We start from the raw sequence: 19,279 nt of genomic DNA, 5'->3' as shown, positions 1-19,279 counted from the left end.
GCTAGTTCTCCTACCTTTTTGTTTTTTTTTTTTTCAATAAATTAAACTTGATAAAGCCATCATAAAGTACCATATGGTTTACTAAAAGTACAGTTTGGGCTGTTTATCAATTCTTAAAATGGAAACAATAAAAAAAATGAAAAAGACCCACAAACAAATTTCCCCTGGAAAATACCTTCCATCCTTGCAGAAAGGTCCTCCGAGGAAAATATTTCCCTGTAAATTTTACCCACATTTAAAATAGTGACTGCATTCTAATCTAAAATTATTCAAAAATAAAGTTAGAATTATTAGCTTACCCATTTGGTATTGTTTGATAAATAATATCCAGATAATCTGAACAATTCTTGGCATAGTTGCAACAGAAACCTTATATATATTGCAAGTTGCAACAGAAACCTTATATAGTTGCAACTAATAACATTAATAATCCTCATTACATGTCTGTCAATTCTTGTTTGAAGCCAGTCAAAAGAAATATTTAGAAAAGCAAAAAGAGCAAGAACTGATCATGGTATTATACACAAAGGCAGTTCTACATTTATGGGTTGATATTAAAATCCAAAATATAAGGAATGGGATGTTATAAGCACTTATAATATATTTAAATTACAAATGAGGGAATTTTGAGTTACATTGGAGCTTTGATTAAATATTGGAAGTAAACATTTAAACAAATATAGGATTCCTGGAATGGATCCTCTCCTCCCCCAAACAGCTTCCATGACAAAGGTGCAGTCAATCAAATCTATCCAGCTATAGTGCAAATATTATTATAAAAGGCACTAAGTTTCATTTTATCTTACAATGATTTCCTTTTCTCTCAGGAAATAATATTCACTGTATCCTTCTTATTATACCTTCTTATTCTTCAATTATTAAATTTTTATACTATTTGAAGATGAAGAGGGTGTATTCGTATCCACTTTTGAAAGTTTAAAAACAAAGAAATCTAATCTTGAACTGATATATTTTAGGAAGTAAAGAACCTTAAATGTCATGGAAATGGCTAAATTTGACCTGAGCAAACATGGCAGAACAGGAAGATTAGTACATTTTCTTAATTTTACCATTAATTAGGCTCACCTATTTGCTTGATGAGAAGGTTTCAAGACACTATATTTCCATCAATGTTAGTGTGGAACAAATTAGGAAGTCTACTGGCTCCTGTGTTTCACGTTTTTTATATTAAAAACAAGTATGGATTAATTTAAAAAACATCTTCTCAAAGTAAAGAGCAAAGTTGAAACATATAATGAGTTGCAGTTTTAAAGCTACTTAATAAATTATAGTTCTTTCAAAATTGCTGGGGGGACGGCCTAATGTTTTGCTTGGTCATAAAAAATGTTATTTGTCCTTTCCAGGCATTATCCTGGACTTCTAATACCCAACCCACTCCTTACCAGAATGTGCCATCATCTTGAACTAGATAACAGTCCTTGGAAGTTTCAAGTCAAACAGAAATGTGTTTTGTGCAGAAATTCTTAGGGAGTCATGTCTCCAAAGTAAAATTTTCACATACAAAAGGGTCTACTTGATCAGGGACATGTGGTTTTATGCTCTAAAGCTCTTAAATGAAAATTCAGTCAAACTAGTATTCTTCTTAATGCCTATTGGTATACTCCTACCCCAGTAATTTTGTGCATAAATATCAAGTTAATCAAAAGGAAAAGAAAATCTAGCCGACATTTTGGGAACCTTTTCCCCCAATCCGGTTTTCTTGTTCATGAGGACCCCCTTGGCCCAGATCATAAACAGCTGTAAGTTTGAAGCAGCTGAGAGAGAAATTATTTTTTTTTTCTGAGGGAGCCATTATTATTTTTTTTTTTTTTGTCAGTTTCTTGTAAATTGATATTGTCCTGATGAGGAAAAATCAGAAAAATCAGCAATCAGAAAAAAAGATTTTTGGCCATTTTGGACCCCAATTTTGAGGGAATATGCCTCTTAGCTACATTCTTTACTTTAGGCTTTTGACCAAAGAACATATGGTTGCAAGTTGCAAACTGACCAGAGACAAAAAGTTTTGCACATCCCTGGGCCCCCTGGCCATTCCTGGGAACACTCCCTTCCTAATAAAATGTTTGTTTTACTTAACTCAGGGAGCAATTTCTAAAAGTTTTCAGCCAATTGAGCACGCAAGATTAAATATACCTTTCTTTTCTTAACCAGTTTGAAAAATGACAATTTCTGGGCCCAAATGAAAAAAAAAACACACACACATTTTGGAAGGAACCAAATTTTCTCTTCCGTTTTTTTTCTATGTCCAAAGACTTATGGTTTTGAGCTTCAAGCCATTCAAAAACTTGTTTATGGCCCTTTTTTGTTTCCTGTTTTCTAGAAATAAGCATAATATAGTGTCAATCTCATAAAATTATTAAACTTGTGTACATTGCCAACAGATATTTCCGGCACCATCAGGAGGAGGGCATATGAAGTTATGGTGGTAGTAATTGATAGACTATATTTGGAAAGAGAATTGAACAAATAATTGAATAGTATATTTATTTTATTCCCATCTGATTTCTTCCCTATATAAAGAGCTACTGTTTCAGTCCCATAACTTTTCAAAGTTCTTATTTATGAAGTTTTAAACAATATGGAAACATATGAATTAAACCTGACAAAAAAAAACAAAAAACAAATCCTAATACAGCTCAAAATACTACTAAAATCATAGAAATTGTGTTTCCAAACCTAGAGTCAAATAGTGGCTGACTCTAACCAAAATTGAGGGGGAAAAACTTTTCTCTATTCTTCTATGCCTTTTTTGGTAACTAGTAAGTAACTAGTAGTAAGTAACTGTTAGTAAGTAAGTAACTAGTAATCGGTAACTTTGGCAAGTTTTTTTGGTAACTTTTTTGCATCTAGATGTCAAGTGGAAAGCAGACACTAGAAAAAAAAAAAAAAAAAAAAACAGCAATACCATTGTGTTCCTTATTTGACTCTTTTTAGAAATATTATGGTTGCAACAGTTAAAGACCATATTTATGTCTATGCATCAAAGCATTGAAAAAGCATTGGGTTAAATAGAACCAAGCTAAAAGCTAGCTTAAAATAAGGACCAACAAGACCTAAACAAAAGTTACTGAAGTCAAAATATATAGTACAATAATGCAGCTCATGAAATCCAGAGAGCTATTTTAAGACAAAATACTAGCAGCCACAATCCAAGACACCTCATATAAACCAAACAAAGGAAGAGGGCTAAATAGTTTTGACCATACATTCTATTTATTGCCATATAGATGAAGAATGATAGGATGTCTAATCTAATTCAAGGTGAGGTGTCTTATCTAATTCAGTGGAAAACCATATGCTAGTCATAAGTATGCTTCAAATTTTATATGTATCATTTTATTAAAAGTACTGTACCATATTTATTCTAATACTTCTAGTGGAACATAGCATTAAAAGCCTGAAATATACTTTATATAGCTTACTGCTGTTACTTAATGGATGGAGTTGTACACTGCAATGCTATTGGTATTATGAAAATAATGCATACCCAACTGCATGCTTGATACTCATTGATCACTATACTACAACTACAAAAAAACTCCAGTTGATTTTCTGGGAGAACAATATTGAATGGCAGCCTGGCAGTCACACACAGTATGAACCAGTGATATTAGTTTTCCCCTGATCTAATTCCCATAATAAACAGAGAATTTACAACTATAATATAGTTCTATATTGTTCTATATAACAATAATTCTATACTATAACTCTATACTATACTAATACTAATTCACTATTTATATACAATAATTATATACTACCACTACAAGAAGTTCTACATTGTAGAGCTTAAAAGTAAATTTCACATAGCAACATTGCAACTCAATGAGCTTTTGGTTTGGACAAGTTTTAAACAGACGCAGCATGAGAAGATACATCTATTCTTGCAGAAGAGAAGAGATACATACATCTCATGAGAAGAGATACATCACCTCATAAAGTATCTCTTCATCACCGTATCTCTTCTCTTCTTGCAGAAGAGAAGACATACATACATCTCACGAGAAGAGCTATTTCAGAAGAAATACATCACCTCATAAAGTATCTCTTCATCACCGTATCTCTTCTCTTCTTGCATAAGAGAAGAGATACATATATCTCATGAGAAGAGATATTTCAGAAGAAATACATCACCTCATAAAGTATCTCTTCATCACCGTATCTCTTCTCTTCTTGCAGAAGAGAAGACATACATACATCTCATGAGAAGAGATATTTAAGAAGAGATACATCACCTCATAAAGTATCTCTTCATCACTGTATCTCTTCTCTTCTTGCATAAGAGAAGAGATATATACATCTCATGAGAAGAGATATTTCAGAAGAGATACATCGCCTCATAAAGTATCTCTTCATCACCGTATCTCTTCTCTTCTTGCAGAAGAGGAGACATACATACATCTCATGAGAAGAGATATTTCAGAAGAGATACATCACCTCATAAAGTATCTCTTCATCACCGTATCTCTTCTCTTCTTGCAGAAGAGAAGACATACATACATCTCATGAGAAGAGATATTTCAGAAGAAATACATCACCTCATAAAGTACCTCTTCATCACCGTATCTCTTCTCTTCTTGCAGAAGAGAAGACATACATACATCTCATGAGAAGAGATATTTCAGAAGAGATACATCACCTCATAAAGTATCTCTTCATCACCGTATCTCTTCTTTTCTTGCATAAGAGAAGAGATATATACATCTCATGAGAAGAGATATTTCAGAAGAGATACATCGCCTCATAAAAAAAGAATATCAAACGAAAACAGCCTTTTTTGGTTTTGTAGTTGCACTTGTTTAAGGTTTGGTTCCTGTTGGGTCAAGTTACTTAAAGATCACTATCACAAACTGTTTGACCAATCTTCAAAAACAGATATCAGGTAGCAGAGAAAGAAAATAAGACTCAAACTACATTGCAGAAAATAAGAAAAGAGGGTATCATCTTAAAGGGTCTATTTAATTTCTGAGTAAACAGTGGCTAAATTTTAAAAGAGCCTTAAAAAAGGGTCTCAAGTGGTATGTTCATTTAATTTATAGCTAAAAAATGTAAATATCTCCAAATTTATCACGAAATCCCCCCCCCCTTCTGCATTGGTACCGTGCTTTCTCTTTTTCATTTTAGAATAATTTTTCAATCTAACTCTCTTAGATTTTCAGACCTTTGAAAATTAAACAGAATAGCAAAAGAAAACAAAGTTTAAACTTACAGTCCCGCTGTCTAAAATAGCCCACATTGCATTGATGCTCAGTGCTCAGAATTACACTGAACATAAACTTGTTCAAATGAAATTCTTCACCACAAGTCACAAGGAAATCTTTGATGAAATGATGTATTCTTATAAACATTATACTTTTACTAGCATAGGAAGAAAGGTCAGTAATTCAATGATCTATGTCTGGTTTCTGATGTGTATTAAATAACTGAGACAAAAAAATTTGGAAAGTAGTAAAAAACTATTCAAGTCAAGTTAACTGGCAGTTAAAAGGAATGGCTTGTCACTAGTGATAAATCACTAGGGATGGCAACTCCAAACAAAAGGGGACTTTTGGGGAACCAATTTTTTTCAAAAAGACAGATGCGTGGGGAATGCCCAAAAGTTTGGGGATAATGGAAGCACTAGTATTTTCAGACAAAATCTAACAGCAAATTTTACTTGCTGGTAGAAAACTGACAAGTGACATGAAAAGTGACAGTCACAAGTGACATGACAAGTGACTGACACTGACACTGACATGAAAACTGACAAGTAGAATTGCTGCTATGTTACCCACTTTTTGCACAGCAGAGCAAAAGTTTTCTTTCGACAGCTTTTCTTTAAGCGGAAATTATTTATATAATAAAAATGGTATTTTCAGACAAAATCTACCAACAAATTTCAAAACTGCCAAGTAGCATTGTTACTTTGCTACCCCACTTTTTGCACACCAGCCCCTAATATGCAAATATATAAGCTTAGCCAAAATTATAAATTTCCATTGTGTTACCCATTTCTTGATTTTTTTTTTTCCATTTCAGTCAGTGTTGATTCAACTTATGGGTACACAGAATAAAAAAAAAAAAACAGTAACACATGGCAAGATACGTGGGAAATATATATAATTTTGGGGTGAACTTGGGGCAGTTTATAACTGACCAAAACATAAAGTGAACATAACACTTAATGCTTTTCTGTAATACTTTTCTAAACATAATAATTCCTTTAGGCGTACTTGGAAATTCAATTTTAAGCCCAGTACAGACCCTCATAGACAATAACTTTCTCTCTCATTTTTATCTATATAAAAGGATTACAGGAACAGTTTTTACTTAATTATATCCTGAATAATTGTAGTTAATACATTTCAATTGCAGCTCCACTTTACTTTACCCCCACTCTGTGCCCCACACCAATAGCTTTGTGCCCCACACCAACAAGCTTTGTGCCCCACACCAACAGGTTCCCTACCCTGAACGTCTGCACTGCCTGAAGATACCCACATTGGTTTACTGGCAGCAAAGAGGAGATGACATTTTTGTCAAGAAAATGTACCAAAACAACATGGCTAACTCCATTTTTACTCCCTCCCTTGCCACTATGACATGAGGCCACTCAATGAAGCTGCAACAGGAGCACTCCAGACGCAGAGAGAGGACGAACTTTCTCTCACTACGTGCTGTCTCAACTTGGAACAGTCTTTCCAATGAAACTGTCACTGGTGAATCAATCAATTCTTTCAAAAATACAGTTGATTTGGAGTAGAGTAACGCAAAATGGAAGTACCAGTGGGACGTCACACCCCATCACACCTACTAATCATGTCACCTCATCAATTCAACAGCGAGATGTTCTACAAGAGGATGCAGTCCACCTTATCTTGCTGTAAATGCGATTTAAGATAGACAAGGCCAAATTATATATTTCAGTAAAATTCTATTTTAGCTACTTTTTGCTATCTTCGAAAGGGGTTAGGTTAGGAAAATGAAGCTTTCGGAGACAAATCTACAGACTAAGGTATATACTAGGAAGGTATTTTGAAAGACCTACCTCTACTCCCTTCTCCCTCTAGAGGGCACTAACCTTTGAAAATCTTTGTGTTATAAAAGTGCAACCTTGTAAAATAGATCTTTTGCTTAACCCTTAGACTGCATCTGGCTTTTTGAAACTGCTGCATACTTTATGTAAGTTTTATGCAACAGGACTCCATTGTGGCATGTGGCTCACAATGTATAATAATTTTTGTTTTGCATATTTATTCATGTAGAGCCATATCAAACAGTTTGTGGTAACAAACTATAGTAAGGAGCGACCCGGCTCAATAGTAACCAAAACTCTAAAAAATTGAATTTTGATATCAATAGCTACATCAAAAGAATCGCATTTTAATGCTGATTTTAAATATATAAGTTTCATCAAGTTTAGTCTTACCCATCAAATGTTACGAGCCTGAGAAAATTTGCCTTATTTAGCAAAATAGGGGGAAACACCCCCTAAAAGTCGTAGGACCTTAACGAAAATGACACCATCAGATTCAGCGTATTAGAGAACCCTACTGTAGAAGTTTCAAGCTCCTATCTAAAAAAATGTGGAATTTTGTATTTTTTGCCAGAAGACAAATCACAGGTGTGTGTTTATTTTTTATTTTTTTTTATTTTTTCAGGGGTCATCATATCGACCAAGTGGTCCTAGAATGCCGCAAGAGGGCTCATTCTAACGGAAATGAAAAGTTCCAGTGCCCTTTTTAAGTGACCAAAAAAACTGGAGGGCATCTAGGCCCCCTCCCATGCTCATTTTTTTCCCAAAGTCAATGGATCAAAATTTTGAGATAGCCATTTTGTTCAGCATAGTCGAAAACCATAATAACTATGTCTTTGGGGATGACTTACTCCCCCACAATCCCTGGGGGAAGGGCTGCAAGTTACAAACTTTGACCAGTGTTTACATATAGTAATGGTTATTGGGAAGTGTACAGACGTTTTCAGGGGGATTTTATTTTGTTTGGGGGTGAGGCTGAGGAGAGGGGGCTATGTTGGAGGATCTTTCCTTGGAGGAATCTGTCATGGGGGAAGAAAAATTCAATGACAAGGGCGCATGATTCTTTAGTATTACTATAAGAAAACAATGAAAAATATACATGAAAACATTTTTTCAAATGAAAGGAAGAAGAAGCATTGAAACTTAAAACGAACAGAGATTATTACGCATATGAGGGGTTCTAAAAATACTTTAGCATAAAGAACGAGGTATTTAGGAGGAGATAAATACCTTGCTCTTTATGCTAAAGTATTTTTAGTAATTTCAACTATTTATTCTACGACCTTTCTGATTCAGGGGTCATTCTTAAAGAATTGGGACAAAACTTACGATTTCGTGTAAAGAGCGAGGTATTAACGAGGGTACAAACCCCCTTGTATACATAATAAAAACATAAGGTTATGAAAGTTTGTTATGCAAGTTAATTCTTAAGTTACGTATATTTTTTACTAATAAAAACGTTTGTTAAAAATTAAAAGTTCTAGTTGCCTTTTTAAGTAACTGAAAAATTGGAGGGCAACTAGGCCTCCTTCTTCACCCCTTATTTCTCAAAATCGTCTGATCAAAACTAAGAGAAAGCCATTTAGCCAAAAAAAGAATTAATATACAAATTTCATTTTAATAATTTATGTGCGGAGTGCCAAAACCAAACATGCATTAATTCAAAAACGTTCAGAAATTAAATAAAAAAAAACTAATTTTTTTAGCTGAAAGTAAGGAGCGACGTTAAAACTTAAAACGAACAGAAATTACTCCGTATATGAAATGGGTTGTCCCCTCTGCAATCCCTCGCTCCTTACACTAAAGTTTGACTCTTTGCCACAATTCTACTTTTTAAAACAATTAAAAGCTTTAGCGTAAAGAGCGAGGGATTGCAGAGGGGACAACCCATTTCATATACGGAGTAATTTCTGTTCGTTTTAAGTTTTAATGTCGCTCCTTACTTTCAGCTAAAAAAATTAGTTTTTTTTTTATTTAATCAAAAATTAGATATGAGATGAGCTTGTTTGTGTTTAGAAGATAATAATTTATTTTTTTTATTAAGAATATTTGCAAAGGGAGAGAAAATAAGAATAATTACTCAAATACAAAGAGAATTCATTTTAAAAATTTGTGTTAACAACACCTAGCATAAAATTAATAATTTCTTTTATTACAAAACTAAGCAAATATAGTAGTATAGAGTAGTGAACTGCAGAAATATAATAATATAAATTCTATTTATACTGTGCAATGTTAACTTTGCAGGTTGGAACATATTAACAGATGCTGAAACATAAATAACATAAGACACAAATAGTTGTGCTGAGCAAAAAACTATGTAAAAATAAGCCACAAAAAACTCATTTGGAGCACATAGGGCATCATTTTTTTTCTGAATATATTGGCCTATGTCCAAAGCAGCCAAAGGTTTTTTTTTGGTGGGGGGCCTGGCGTGATCCTTGACAAAGTTGTCTTTTTGCTCTTTTTTTCATTGGCAGAAAATTACCCTTGTTTTATTGTTTTAAATCATATATCTTTTTTTTGTCAAAAAATTTCCAACATCTTTTGTTTTTTCTACATCATAGAAACTGCTTTATTAGCTAGGGAGAGACTCTTCCCCAACTAAATTTTGAACAGTCTTGGATATATTGTGCTTGGTTTTTTGTTTGTTTGTTTTATTTTGAGCATGGAGGACGGCTTGGCGAGATCCTTGACGAAATTGTATTTCGCTTTTTTTTTTTTTACTGTTCAAGAACCACCTATTTTCTTTTTTTTATCATTAAACAAACACATACAAAAAGACCTCACTTTCAACAAAGATACTGGAAATATTTTCATAAACCCATTTTACAATAATTTAATGTAATAAAATTCAATTATCATTCCTCCTCATTTTAAACCAAGATCAATTGAGTTTGCAGGGCTGCCAGAGGTTCAAGGAGCCAAAAACAGGGACTTTAGAGACGTTTTTTTGGTGTAAAAAGGATCTTTAGGTGCCTTCCTGACATCAAAAAAGGACCACTGACAGACATCATTTCCAGCAACAAGAATGTTCCCCCGAATGCCAATTTTGCATTGGCAACGGACTGCAAACAACTTGTCCATGTTTTGTAAACCATGCTTTGGTAACATGGGTGCTTCACAAATTAGGAAAACATTCACTTGAGCTAATTCTGTAGCATTGTTTAAACCAGGTCATATGCTGGAAATTAATTCTGACAAAAGCAGAGCTTTCAAGGCCAATATCTTGTGCATTGTTGGTCCAAAAGTACACAACAGTGAAAAACCTTTTAAATGTAATCCCTTAAACAAATATTACATTTAAAAGGTTTTCACCGGTAGGTACCCTTCAGTGAACATTCAACTGCTTGATTGTGAGAAGCATTTCTCATATAACATTTAAATGGTTTCACTTTTCATTTTCTGCAAGCTTCCATTGTTCTTCTTCACTCATTTTATTCAACTCTCACAATTGCCATAAAACAGAGATAAAATGCGCCTCAGCTTCAGCTTGAGAAGTAAATGACATCAAATCTCGTTGTCCATCATTATTAAGAAGGCTTGGATGCTGTAGCCTTAAAATTATTCTGCAGTCTTCAGGTCACTAACGCACCAAAAGGACTTCATAACTGAAGTACTAAAAACTTCTCCAGTTTTAGGGGCATTAGGGAACTTGTGGCAGCCTTGAGCTTATTAACACAATGTTAGCAGAGCTTTCAAGGCCAATATCCTGTGCATTGTTGGTCCAAAAGTACATATCAGTGAAAAGCCTTTTAAATGTAACCCCTTAAAAATATATTACATTTAAAAGTTTTTCACTGGTAGGTACCCTTCAGTGCACATTCAACTTGTTTGTTCACTCAAAGTCCACTTGATTGTGAGAAGCATTTCTCATATAACATGTAAATGATTTCACTTTTCTTTTTCTGCATTTTCTGCAAGCTTCCATTGTTCTTCTTCACTCATTTTTATTCAACTCTCTTTTTGCAATAACTTCCTTAAATTGAAACGAAATTCTTGTTTCACAGTCGTTGTTTTGACTGATGATGGGCTGAGTACTTTACTACTGGAGAAAGTAGCCAGTTCATGTCTTACTTGCTTTGAAACCATTTCCAAAACAAATCGTGTATGAGACTTGAACTCGAAACCTCACACTTCGTAGTATAGGCCCAGAGCAATATACCATAAGGCATTACATAAGTATAACCATCTAATACTACCAATGGGAATGGGATAAAAATGGAAATATAAAGATGCTGTCAGTTTCTTGGTTTTAGAAACGGGGCTATAAACTTCTAAGTAATGTTGAGTTAAAAGTAATAACAGTTAACACCCCTAGATTTTTCTTGATTGTGTATTTATGTATTGCATTTTACATTTGCAAAAATTTCATAGGCTTGATAGTACATCAGTATAACAATCTAATACCTTTTTTTCTGTTTCTCTTTTTTAATCAGGATATTTATAAAGGGAGTGAAATGAAGAATAATTACTCAAATACAAAGAAAATTGATTTTAAAAATTTGTGTTAACAACACCTTATATAAAATTACTAACTTCTTTTAGTATGAAACTAGGCAAATATAGTAGCATGAAGTAGTGAATTGTATAAATATATCAATACAGATTATATTTATATTGTGTAATGTTAACTTTGCAGGTTGGAACATATTAACAGATGTTAAAACCTAAATAATACAAGACAGAATTAGTTGTGTTGAGCAGTAAACTATATAAAAACAAGACATAAAAATACTCATTTGGAGCACATAGGGCACCATTTTTTTTTTTTTTTAATAAGAATATTTGCAAAGGGAGTGAAACAAAGAATAATTACTCATACAAAGAAAATTTATTTTAAAAATTTGTGTTAATAGTACCTTACATGAAATTAATGATTTCTTTTAGTATGAAGTAGGCCCATAAGGTGTTAACAACACCTTATATAAAATTACTAACTTCTTTTAGTATGAAACTAGGCAAATATAGTAGCATGAAGTAGTGAATTGTATAAATATATCAATACAGATTATATTTATATTGTGTAATGTTAACTTTGCAGGTTGGAACATATTAACAGATGTTAAAACCTAAATAATACAAGACAGAATTAGTTGTGTTGAGCAGTAAACTATATAAAAACAAGCCATAAAAATACTCATTTGGAGCACATAGGGCACCATTTTTTTTTTTAATAAGAATATTTGCAAAGGGAGTGAAACAAAGAATAATTACTCATACAAAGAAAATTTATTTTAAAAATTTGTGTTAATAGTACCTTACATAAAATTAATGATTTCTTTTAGTATGAAACTAGGCAAATATAGTAGTATAGAGCAGTGGACTGCAAAAATATATTAATACAGATTCTATTTGCAATGTTAACTTTGCAGGTTGGAACATATTAACAGAGGGTGAAACATAAATCATTCAAGACACAATAAGTTGTGTTGAGCAATAAACTATATAAAAACAAGCCGTAAAAATACTCATTTGGAGCATATAGGGCATCATTTTTTCTTAATATATTGGCCTATGTCCAGAGCAGCAAAAGGGTTAAGTGAAGTACAAAGCAAAACAAAATGATTTCAGCTTGAAAACTTTGCTTTATCCCTATTTATGATGTTTTGAAGGTCTGTAAATACAGTTCATAAATTTAGAAGAAAAAATGTTCATTTTGGCTTAAAATTCAACTCAAATAACAGGGATTGTATTTTCATGAGTAAAATCAGAGAAACAGAAACTGAAAATTAAGGTAAAATGTTATTTTAAATATAAAAGCCTGTCAAGTAGACACAATCCTAAGACATAGAAATCAGAAGTGGGTTAACATAGAAGCTTGGTACTGCCTTCCCAGAGTGTTTTAAGCCCTGAATTCTGAATACTGAAAGTCTGATTTTCCTAGCATTAAAATTTAATTTCTGAATGAAGCAATTATTATTTTCAGAGAAAGCACAAAAAAGGGATCAAGTGCAATTTTCACCTTATTTATAGGTCAGTAACACTAACTTACTAGTTTTGGCTTAGGGGGGGGGGGATTTTTACATGTTTTCTTCTCAGCATCCACTATTCTAGGCTTGTTCTAGGCTAATTTATATTCTAGGCTTCAAGTATAGGCTAGTGGAAGTAGCCTACCTTTAAAATCTGTGAAATGCTTTGTTTTCACAGGTAAAGCTTTAGTTTCATCACAAGCTGTCTAAAGTGGAAACTATACTGCAACTATGCTATACTTAAAACTGCTAATTCTAGAAGCACATCCATTTCTGATTCACCCTCCTCCTCCATGAGGCAAACTAAAAATGCAAAAAGTGGGCAGGGTATTTATCACTGGTAATTTCTGTATAGTAGGAAGTCAAAAGATAAGTAAAATTGGGCAAGGTTTTGCAAGGGAAATATTGAGGTTGTAAAATATGAATGAAATTATATTTTAAATACTAATTCCAGATATCACTGGTAATTTCTGTATAGTAGGAAGTCAGAAGATAAGTAAAAAAACTCATGTATCCATTAATGTTAATATCCAAGATTGTTCACTTTCACTTTTGAGTTTAAACTAGCCAGATGTATCTGAACAAAACAAATATCTCATTTTGCTTACAGATAACATTACTATAAAGCAAAGTGTATTAGTCCATGAGCCCTGTGGGCAGTAGGAGAAGGTCTGTATTCTGATAAACAAACAATTCAACCAATCATAAGTAATAATTTTTACATAGGCCTACCAAATGAAGCAAAATTTTTAAATGGTGAAGATTCCTGGCAAAAAGATTAATACCTTTAATCAGTACTCATGTAGTATACCACCAACAGTCAAGATGTGAAGTTAGGTTAATCCTAATGAAAAATATGATGAAAATATAAGGCTTCAGAATTGGGCTATATATTTGCACATTAGGTATGGGGATGTGGGTAACATAGCCATAAACTGTCTCTTAGTTCAAACAAATTAAACTGGTTTGTCCTCAAGTTTTACACAGCATAAACTAGAGTGTTGGCAGTAAGATACATTTATTTAAGATTAATATATTATGCCCAAAAAAAAATTTTGGATATGGGTAAACCGGTAGACATTATCTTACTCAATCAAGCCAAAGCCTTTGACAAAGTTGAACACTCATACCTATTGCTGAAACTTAAAGCTTATCAGGTGCATGAGGATGTGATTGATTGGATTGGAGCATTCCTAACTGGTAGATCTCAATGTGTCATGATCTACACTGATAATGGCAATCCAGTTTTCTCCTCCACTTCCGCGGTTATAAGTGGCATCCCACAGGGAACCATCCTTGGGCCAATGTTGCTCAGCATATATATTAACGATTGTACAACTTATCTATACAACCTTTTAACATTATATGCTGATGACTGTAAGCTCATTGGGCCTGCTGAAACTGAAGAAGAAAGAGCCTGCATTCAGCTGGACCTTGACAGGCTATCCACCTGGTCATCAACTTGGGCCCTACAATTCAATACAACGAAATGCAAGGTACTGCACTTAGGGCACAATAACCCCCACCATCCCCACCATATAGGGTGTGATCAGTTAGAAGCAGTTGCCGACTTAGGCGTCATTGTGGACAAAGATTTAAAATTCCACAGCCACACTCAGCTATTGAAGATATAGAGGAGATGTGATCATGGCACACAAAATTTTCAAATCTGGTCACCTGAACCAGATCTTCACCCCCTCCCTGGCTAACAATTCAAGAGGTCACAGTCTTAAGCTTCACCTGCCTGGATGTTGGAGAAGGGAATGACGTGGTTTCTTTTCCATTCAGGTGGTCCCCCTCTGGAATAGCCTATCTGAGTCTACCATCCAAGCTGAGACTCCCCACTCCTTCAAGGCTGGAGTTGACAGGGACTGGGAGAGGGCTGAGTGGAGGCTGGACTGGGAAGCTAAGCCAACATAATTACATCACTCACCACCAGCAAGAACTACAGGAGGATCTACCACCTTATCTCGCTGGCAAATGCAATTTAAGGTAATTTAAGGTAAAACCTAGAGTAAAAGAAAATAAGACTCAAACTAAATTTGCAGAAAATACAAGAAAGGGGTATCATCTTAAAGGGTCTATTTAATTTCCTAGTAAACAATGGCTAAATTTTGAAAAAGCATTAGAGAAAAGGGTCTCAAGTGGTATATTCATCCAATTTATAGCTAAATAATGAAAATATCTCCAAATTTATCACAAAATCCTCCTCTCCCCCCTTTCTGCATAGGTACCATACTTTCCCTTTTTCATTTTAGAATAATTATTCAATCTAAATCTCTTTGATTTTAAGACCTTTGAATTTTGAACAGAATAGCAAAGGAAAATTCAAACTTACAGTCCCACTGTCTAAAATAAACCACTTTGCATTGATGCTAAGTGCTCAGAATTATACTGAACATAAACATGTTCAAATGAAATTCTTTACCACAAGTCACAAGGGAATCTCTGATGAAATGATGTATTCTTATAAACATTATACTTTTACTAGCATAGGAAGAAAGGTCAGTAATTCAATGATCTATGTCTGGTTTCTGATGTGTACTAAACAATTGAGACACAAAAAAAATTTGGAAAGTAGTAAATAAAGTTCTATCAAGTTAAGTGGTAGTTACTAGGAATTGCTTGTCGCCAGTGATAAATGCTAGGGGTGGCAACTCTGAACTAAAGTGGGCTTTTGGGGATCCAATTTTTTTCAAAAAGACAAATTTTTGGGGAATGCCCAAAAGTTTGGGGATAATGGAAGCACTGGTATTTCCAGACACAATCTACCAAAAATTAAAATAAGTAACAAAAAATAACAAAAAAACATAAAATAACAAAAAATAAAGTGGTACTTTGCTACCCTAATTTTTGCACAGCAGAGTGCACCTTGTCTTTTGACATCTTTTCTTTGAGCAAAATTTATTTACATATATGAAAAGGGTATTTTCAGACAAAATTTGCCAACAAATTTCAAAACTGCCAATTAGCAATATTACTTTCCAACCCCACTTTTTGCACATTGGCCCAAACCTTGCCTAGTTTTGTCCAGGGCAAGGTCTGTATTCTGATCAACTAACAAGAATACAGACCTCACCCCACTGCCCACAGAGCTCATAGACTAATATGCTTTTCTTTATAGTAATTTTGTCTGTAAGCAAGATGAGAGATTTGTTTTGTTCAGATACATCTGGTTAGTATAAACTCAAAAAGAAAGCAAACAATCTAGTATATTAACATTATTGGATGCATGAGTTTTTTACTTATCTTTTGATTTCCTACTATACAGAAATTACCAGTGATAATTGGAATTAGTAGGCTATTTAAAATATAGTTATATTTATACTGTACAATCTCAACATTTCCATTGGCTACAAAACCCTGCCCATTTTACAGATTTTTATTTTATTGCAGGGGGACTTTGGAAAGTTAAAAAATGGATGCACTTCTAGAATTGGCATTTTTAAGTAGGCTACTAGGCTATACAGCTTGTGATGAAACTAAACCTTTATTATTTCAATTAAAAAGGAAGAAATTTTCTTACATTTATTCTTATCAACATGCTCTCTAAGTTTATGCCGAGTAGGCTAGGTCTAGGGCCTAAATAATCATAAACTTACACTACTACTTTTACAGGAACAATATCAGCCTTGGCCATGTATGGATTTGTGACTGTAGATAGGAAACAAAGCGACGTGCATACTGCAAGCACAGTCATAAAAAACGTTGAAATAGTATTAAGTCTAGTTAAAAATGTATGCATTTTGATAATAAATAGCACAAACGGTGTGTTCCAGGGACTCAGTGTTGCCACATTGTCAGCATAAAAAAACGCCCTGGGATTTTCAAAATAAGCCCGAACAAGCCCCAAAAAATTTTATCGAAATAATCCACTTTTGAGACTTCACTTTATAGTGAGCGTATCCGAAAGCTTGTTCCACGGAGAATGCTACATCTGGATGCAACATTAATGCTGAATTTTCAGTCCGAAAGCTATTCTCATCGTTTTTTCTTTAATCTTCAGGAAGAGTCGTATTATTGTTTATCTCCCCTCAACATTCACAAGGAAGAAGGATAAACCTACCCAGCAGACGGGAATACTTGACTTTTTTTGCCGCTTTTAAATTTGAAATATAAAAGAATTACCTTAAGCTATATGGCAGCTTAATATTTTGAACTCAGGGTTTTTTTTTTCTGAAGCTAAGCCTTAGCATTGAAAAACTTATGGTGCGAAAGTGAAACTGTCTACTTGGAAACAAATTCGTCCATGGAATTCTCAAACTCGAGACTTTAGAAATCAAAGAGCATGTGCTCAGACGTAGGATCAAAGTTGAACGATTTAATTGTAACTGCTGCTATTTTAGATGAAAGCAAAATAAAAAAGACAAAGGGGCCATTTCCCAGCTGAGCCCTCGAGGCAAACCTTAATACGTTAGTATTCCTTACAGTTTTAGTTTTCCCTCCAAATTTACACCTTTCAACAGAGTTGCCGCTTCTCCATACCCATGCGAAAGCTATAGCCCTATACAAATAAAGCCACTTCCCCATGCCCTATCTCTCTAATAAGGGATAATTTTTTTTTAATTTGTCACTAAATATTATATTTTCTTTATGTTTATCTCTTTAGAAACCTATTTTGAAGCAAGATTATAATCTAAAAATTACTTTAAGCTACGTGGCAGCTAAGTATTTTGAACTTTTATGGTTATTTAAGACAAGATTTTTCACTGAAAACCTTCTTTTTTTCTTGTCACCTAGTTTTAATGAACGCGGCTTTTAGCTAATTCTTAGTGCATTGACATCGTAATACAACAACAAAATTTCACGAGTAACAGAAAACGCAATGAGATCTTTTCAATAAGGACAATAATTTTAGTGAGCAAAACAGAATCGTGACCAAAATATCACACCTAGAAATACACAGACTTAATAACTTCTTTGGATAGAGTGGTAAAATGCAAAAAAGAAAATAACTGAAGCTTAAAATTCCGTATCACAAAGGAAAAAAAACTTCAAGAGAATCAACATAATGATTGAAAAGCTCTCAATACTTTTGGTACACTTTCTTAATATCTCAAGCATGAAACATTAAAAATAATTTCTGAGAAATGAAATATAATGTACAGCTTTTGACAAAAAAAAATGCTACAACAACTAAAAAGCTAATTGCAATTTAGAAATTCAGTGTCATCATCTTAGAAAAAATTTGCATATCAAAAGCTGATTGTTTTGTAATACAGCATTTTGGTTTTTAGATGCAGCTTATCGTTCGGTTTCTTTTACCAGTGAGGCTCCAGTCCGAAGACTCCTAGTTTTGGAGCTCATTGAAGGAGCTCCACTGATGGAGCTCATTTTTATATGAATTTCACAGAAAATGAAGAATTCCGACATTTTTTTTTAAAGAAACCGACGGTTTCTTATCTAATTCCTATTCGTACCTTGAGGTGCAAACTGAAAATATTCCTATTAAAAAATAATTTCGTGTCTTATTTTCAACATTATTTGCTAGAATAATCAGGAAAACGTAGAATATTAAGCTTTTTCGTTGGATTTTCAACTTTTTTTTGGAAAGTGCTTGGGGGTTATGAAGTCCATCTTCATCTGTTTCAAACACAATGTCGTATTTGGCGTCTTACCTTTTGTAGATGATTAAAAAAGCTAGTTTTTTTAACTGAAAGTAAGAAGCGACATTGAAACTTAAAAAGAACAGAAATTACTCCGTATATGAAATGAGTTGTCCCCTCCACAATCCCTCGCTCTTTACGCTAAAGTTTTTAATTGTTTTAAATAGTAGAATTGTGGCAAAGAGTCAAACTTTAGCGTAAAGACCGAGGGATTGCAGAGGGGACAACTCGTTTCATATACGGAGTAATTTCTGTTCGTTTTAAGTTTCAATGCCACTCCTTACTTTCAGTTAAAAAAAACTAGTTTTTTTTATATTTAATTTCTGAACGTTTTTGAATTAATAAATGTTTGATTTTGGCTCTCCGCACATAAATTATTAAAATGAAATTTGCATATTAATTCTTTTTTTTTTGGCTAAATGGCTTTCTCTTAGTTTTGATCAGACGATTTTGAGAAATAAGGGGTGGGGAAAGAGGCCTAGTTGCCCTCCAATTTTTCGGCTACTTAAAAAGGCAACTAGAACTTTTAATTTTTAACGAACGTTTTGTTAGTAAAAAATATAAGTAACTTAAGAATTAACTTACGTAACAAATTTTTATATTCTTATATTTTTATTTTGTATATGAGGGAGTTTGTCCCTCGTCAATACCTCGCTCTTTAAACTAAA

The 19,279-nt window shown here is 33.5% G+C and overlaps 1 protein-coding gene across 1 annotated transcript in view; it reads right to left on the bottom strand.

Annotated features, from left to right (window-relative positions):
- Positions 1–16,774, bottom strand: part of LOC136024729 (signal peptidase complex subunit 3-like) — a 57,158-nt gene extending 40,384 nt beyond the window's left edge. The window contains exon 1 of the mRNA XM_065700159.1: positions 16,608–16,774. Within this exon, the coding sequence (XP_065556231.1) occupies positions 16,608–16,750 (143 nt within the window). The 5' untranslated portion in view covers positions 16,751–16,774. The remainder of the gene's footprint in view (positions 1–16,607) is intronic.
- Positions 16,775–19,279: the final 2,505 nt, after the last annotated feature.

The sequence above is a fragment of the Artemia franciscana genome, chromosome 3 (genome assembly GCF_032884065.1).
Source record: "Artemia franciscana chromosome 3, ASM3288406v1, whole genome shotgun sequence".
NCBI classification, from domain to species: domain Eukaryota; kingdom Metazoa; phylum Arthropoda; class Branchiopoda; order Anostraca; family Artemiidae; genus Artemia; species Artemia franciscana.
This window is presented reverse-complemented; position numbering and strand designations above follow the sequence as displayed.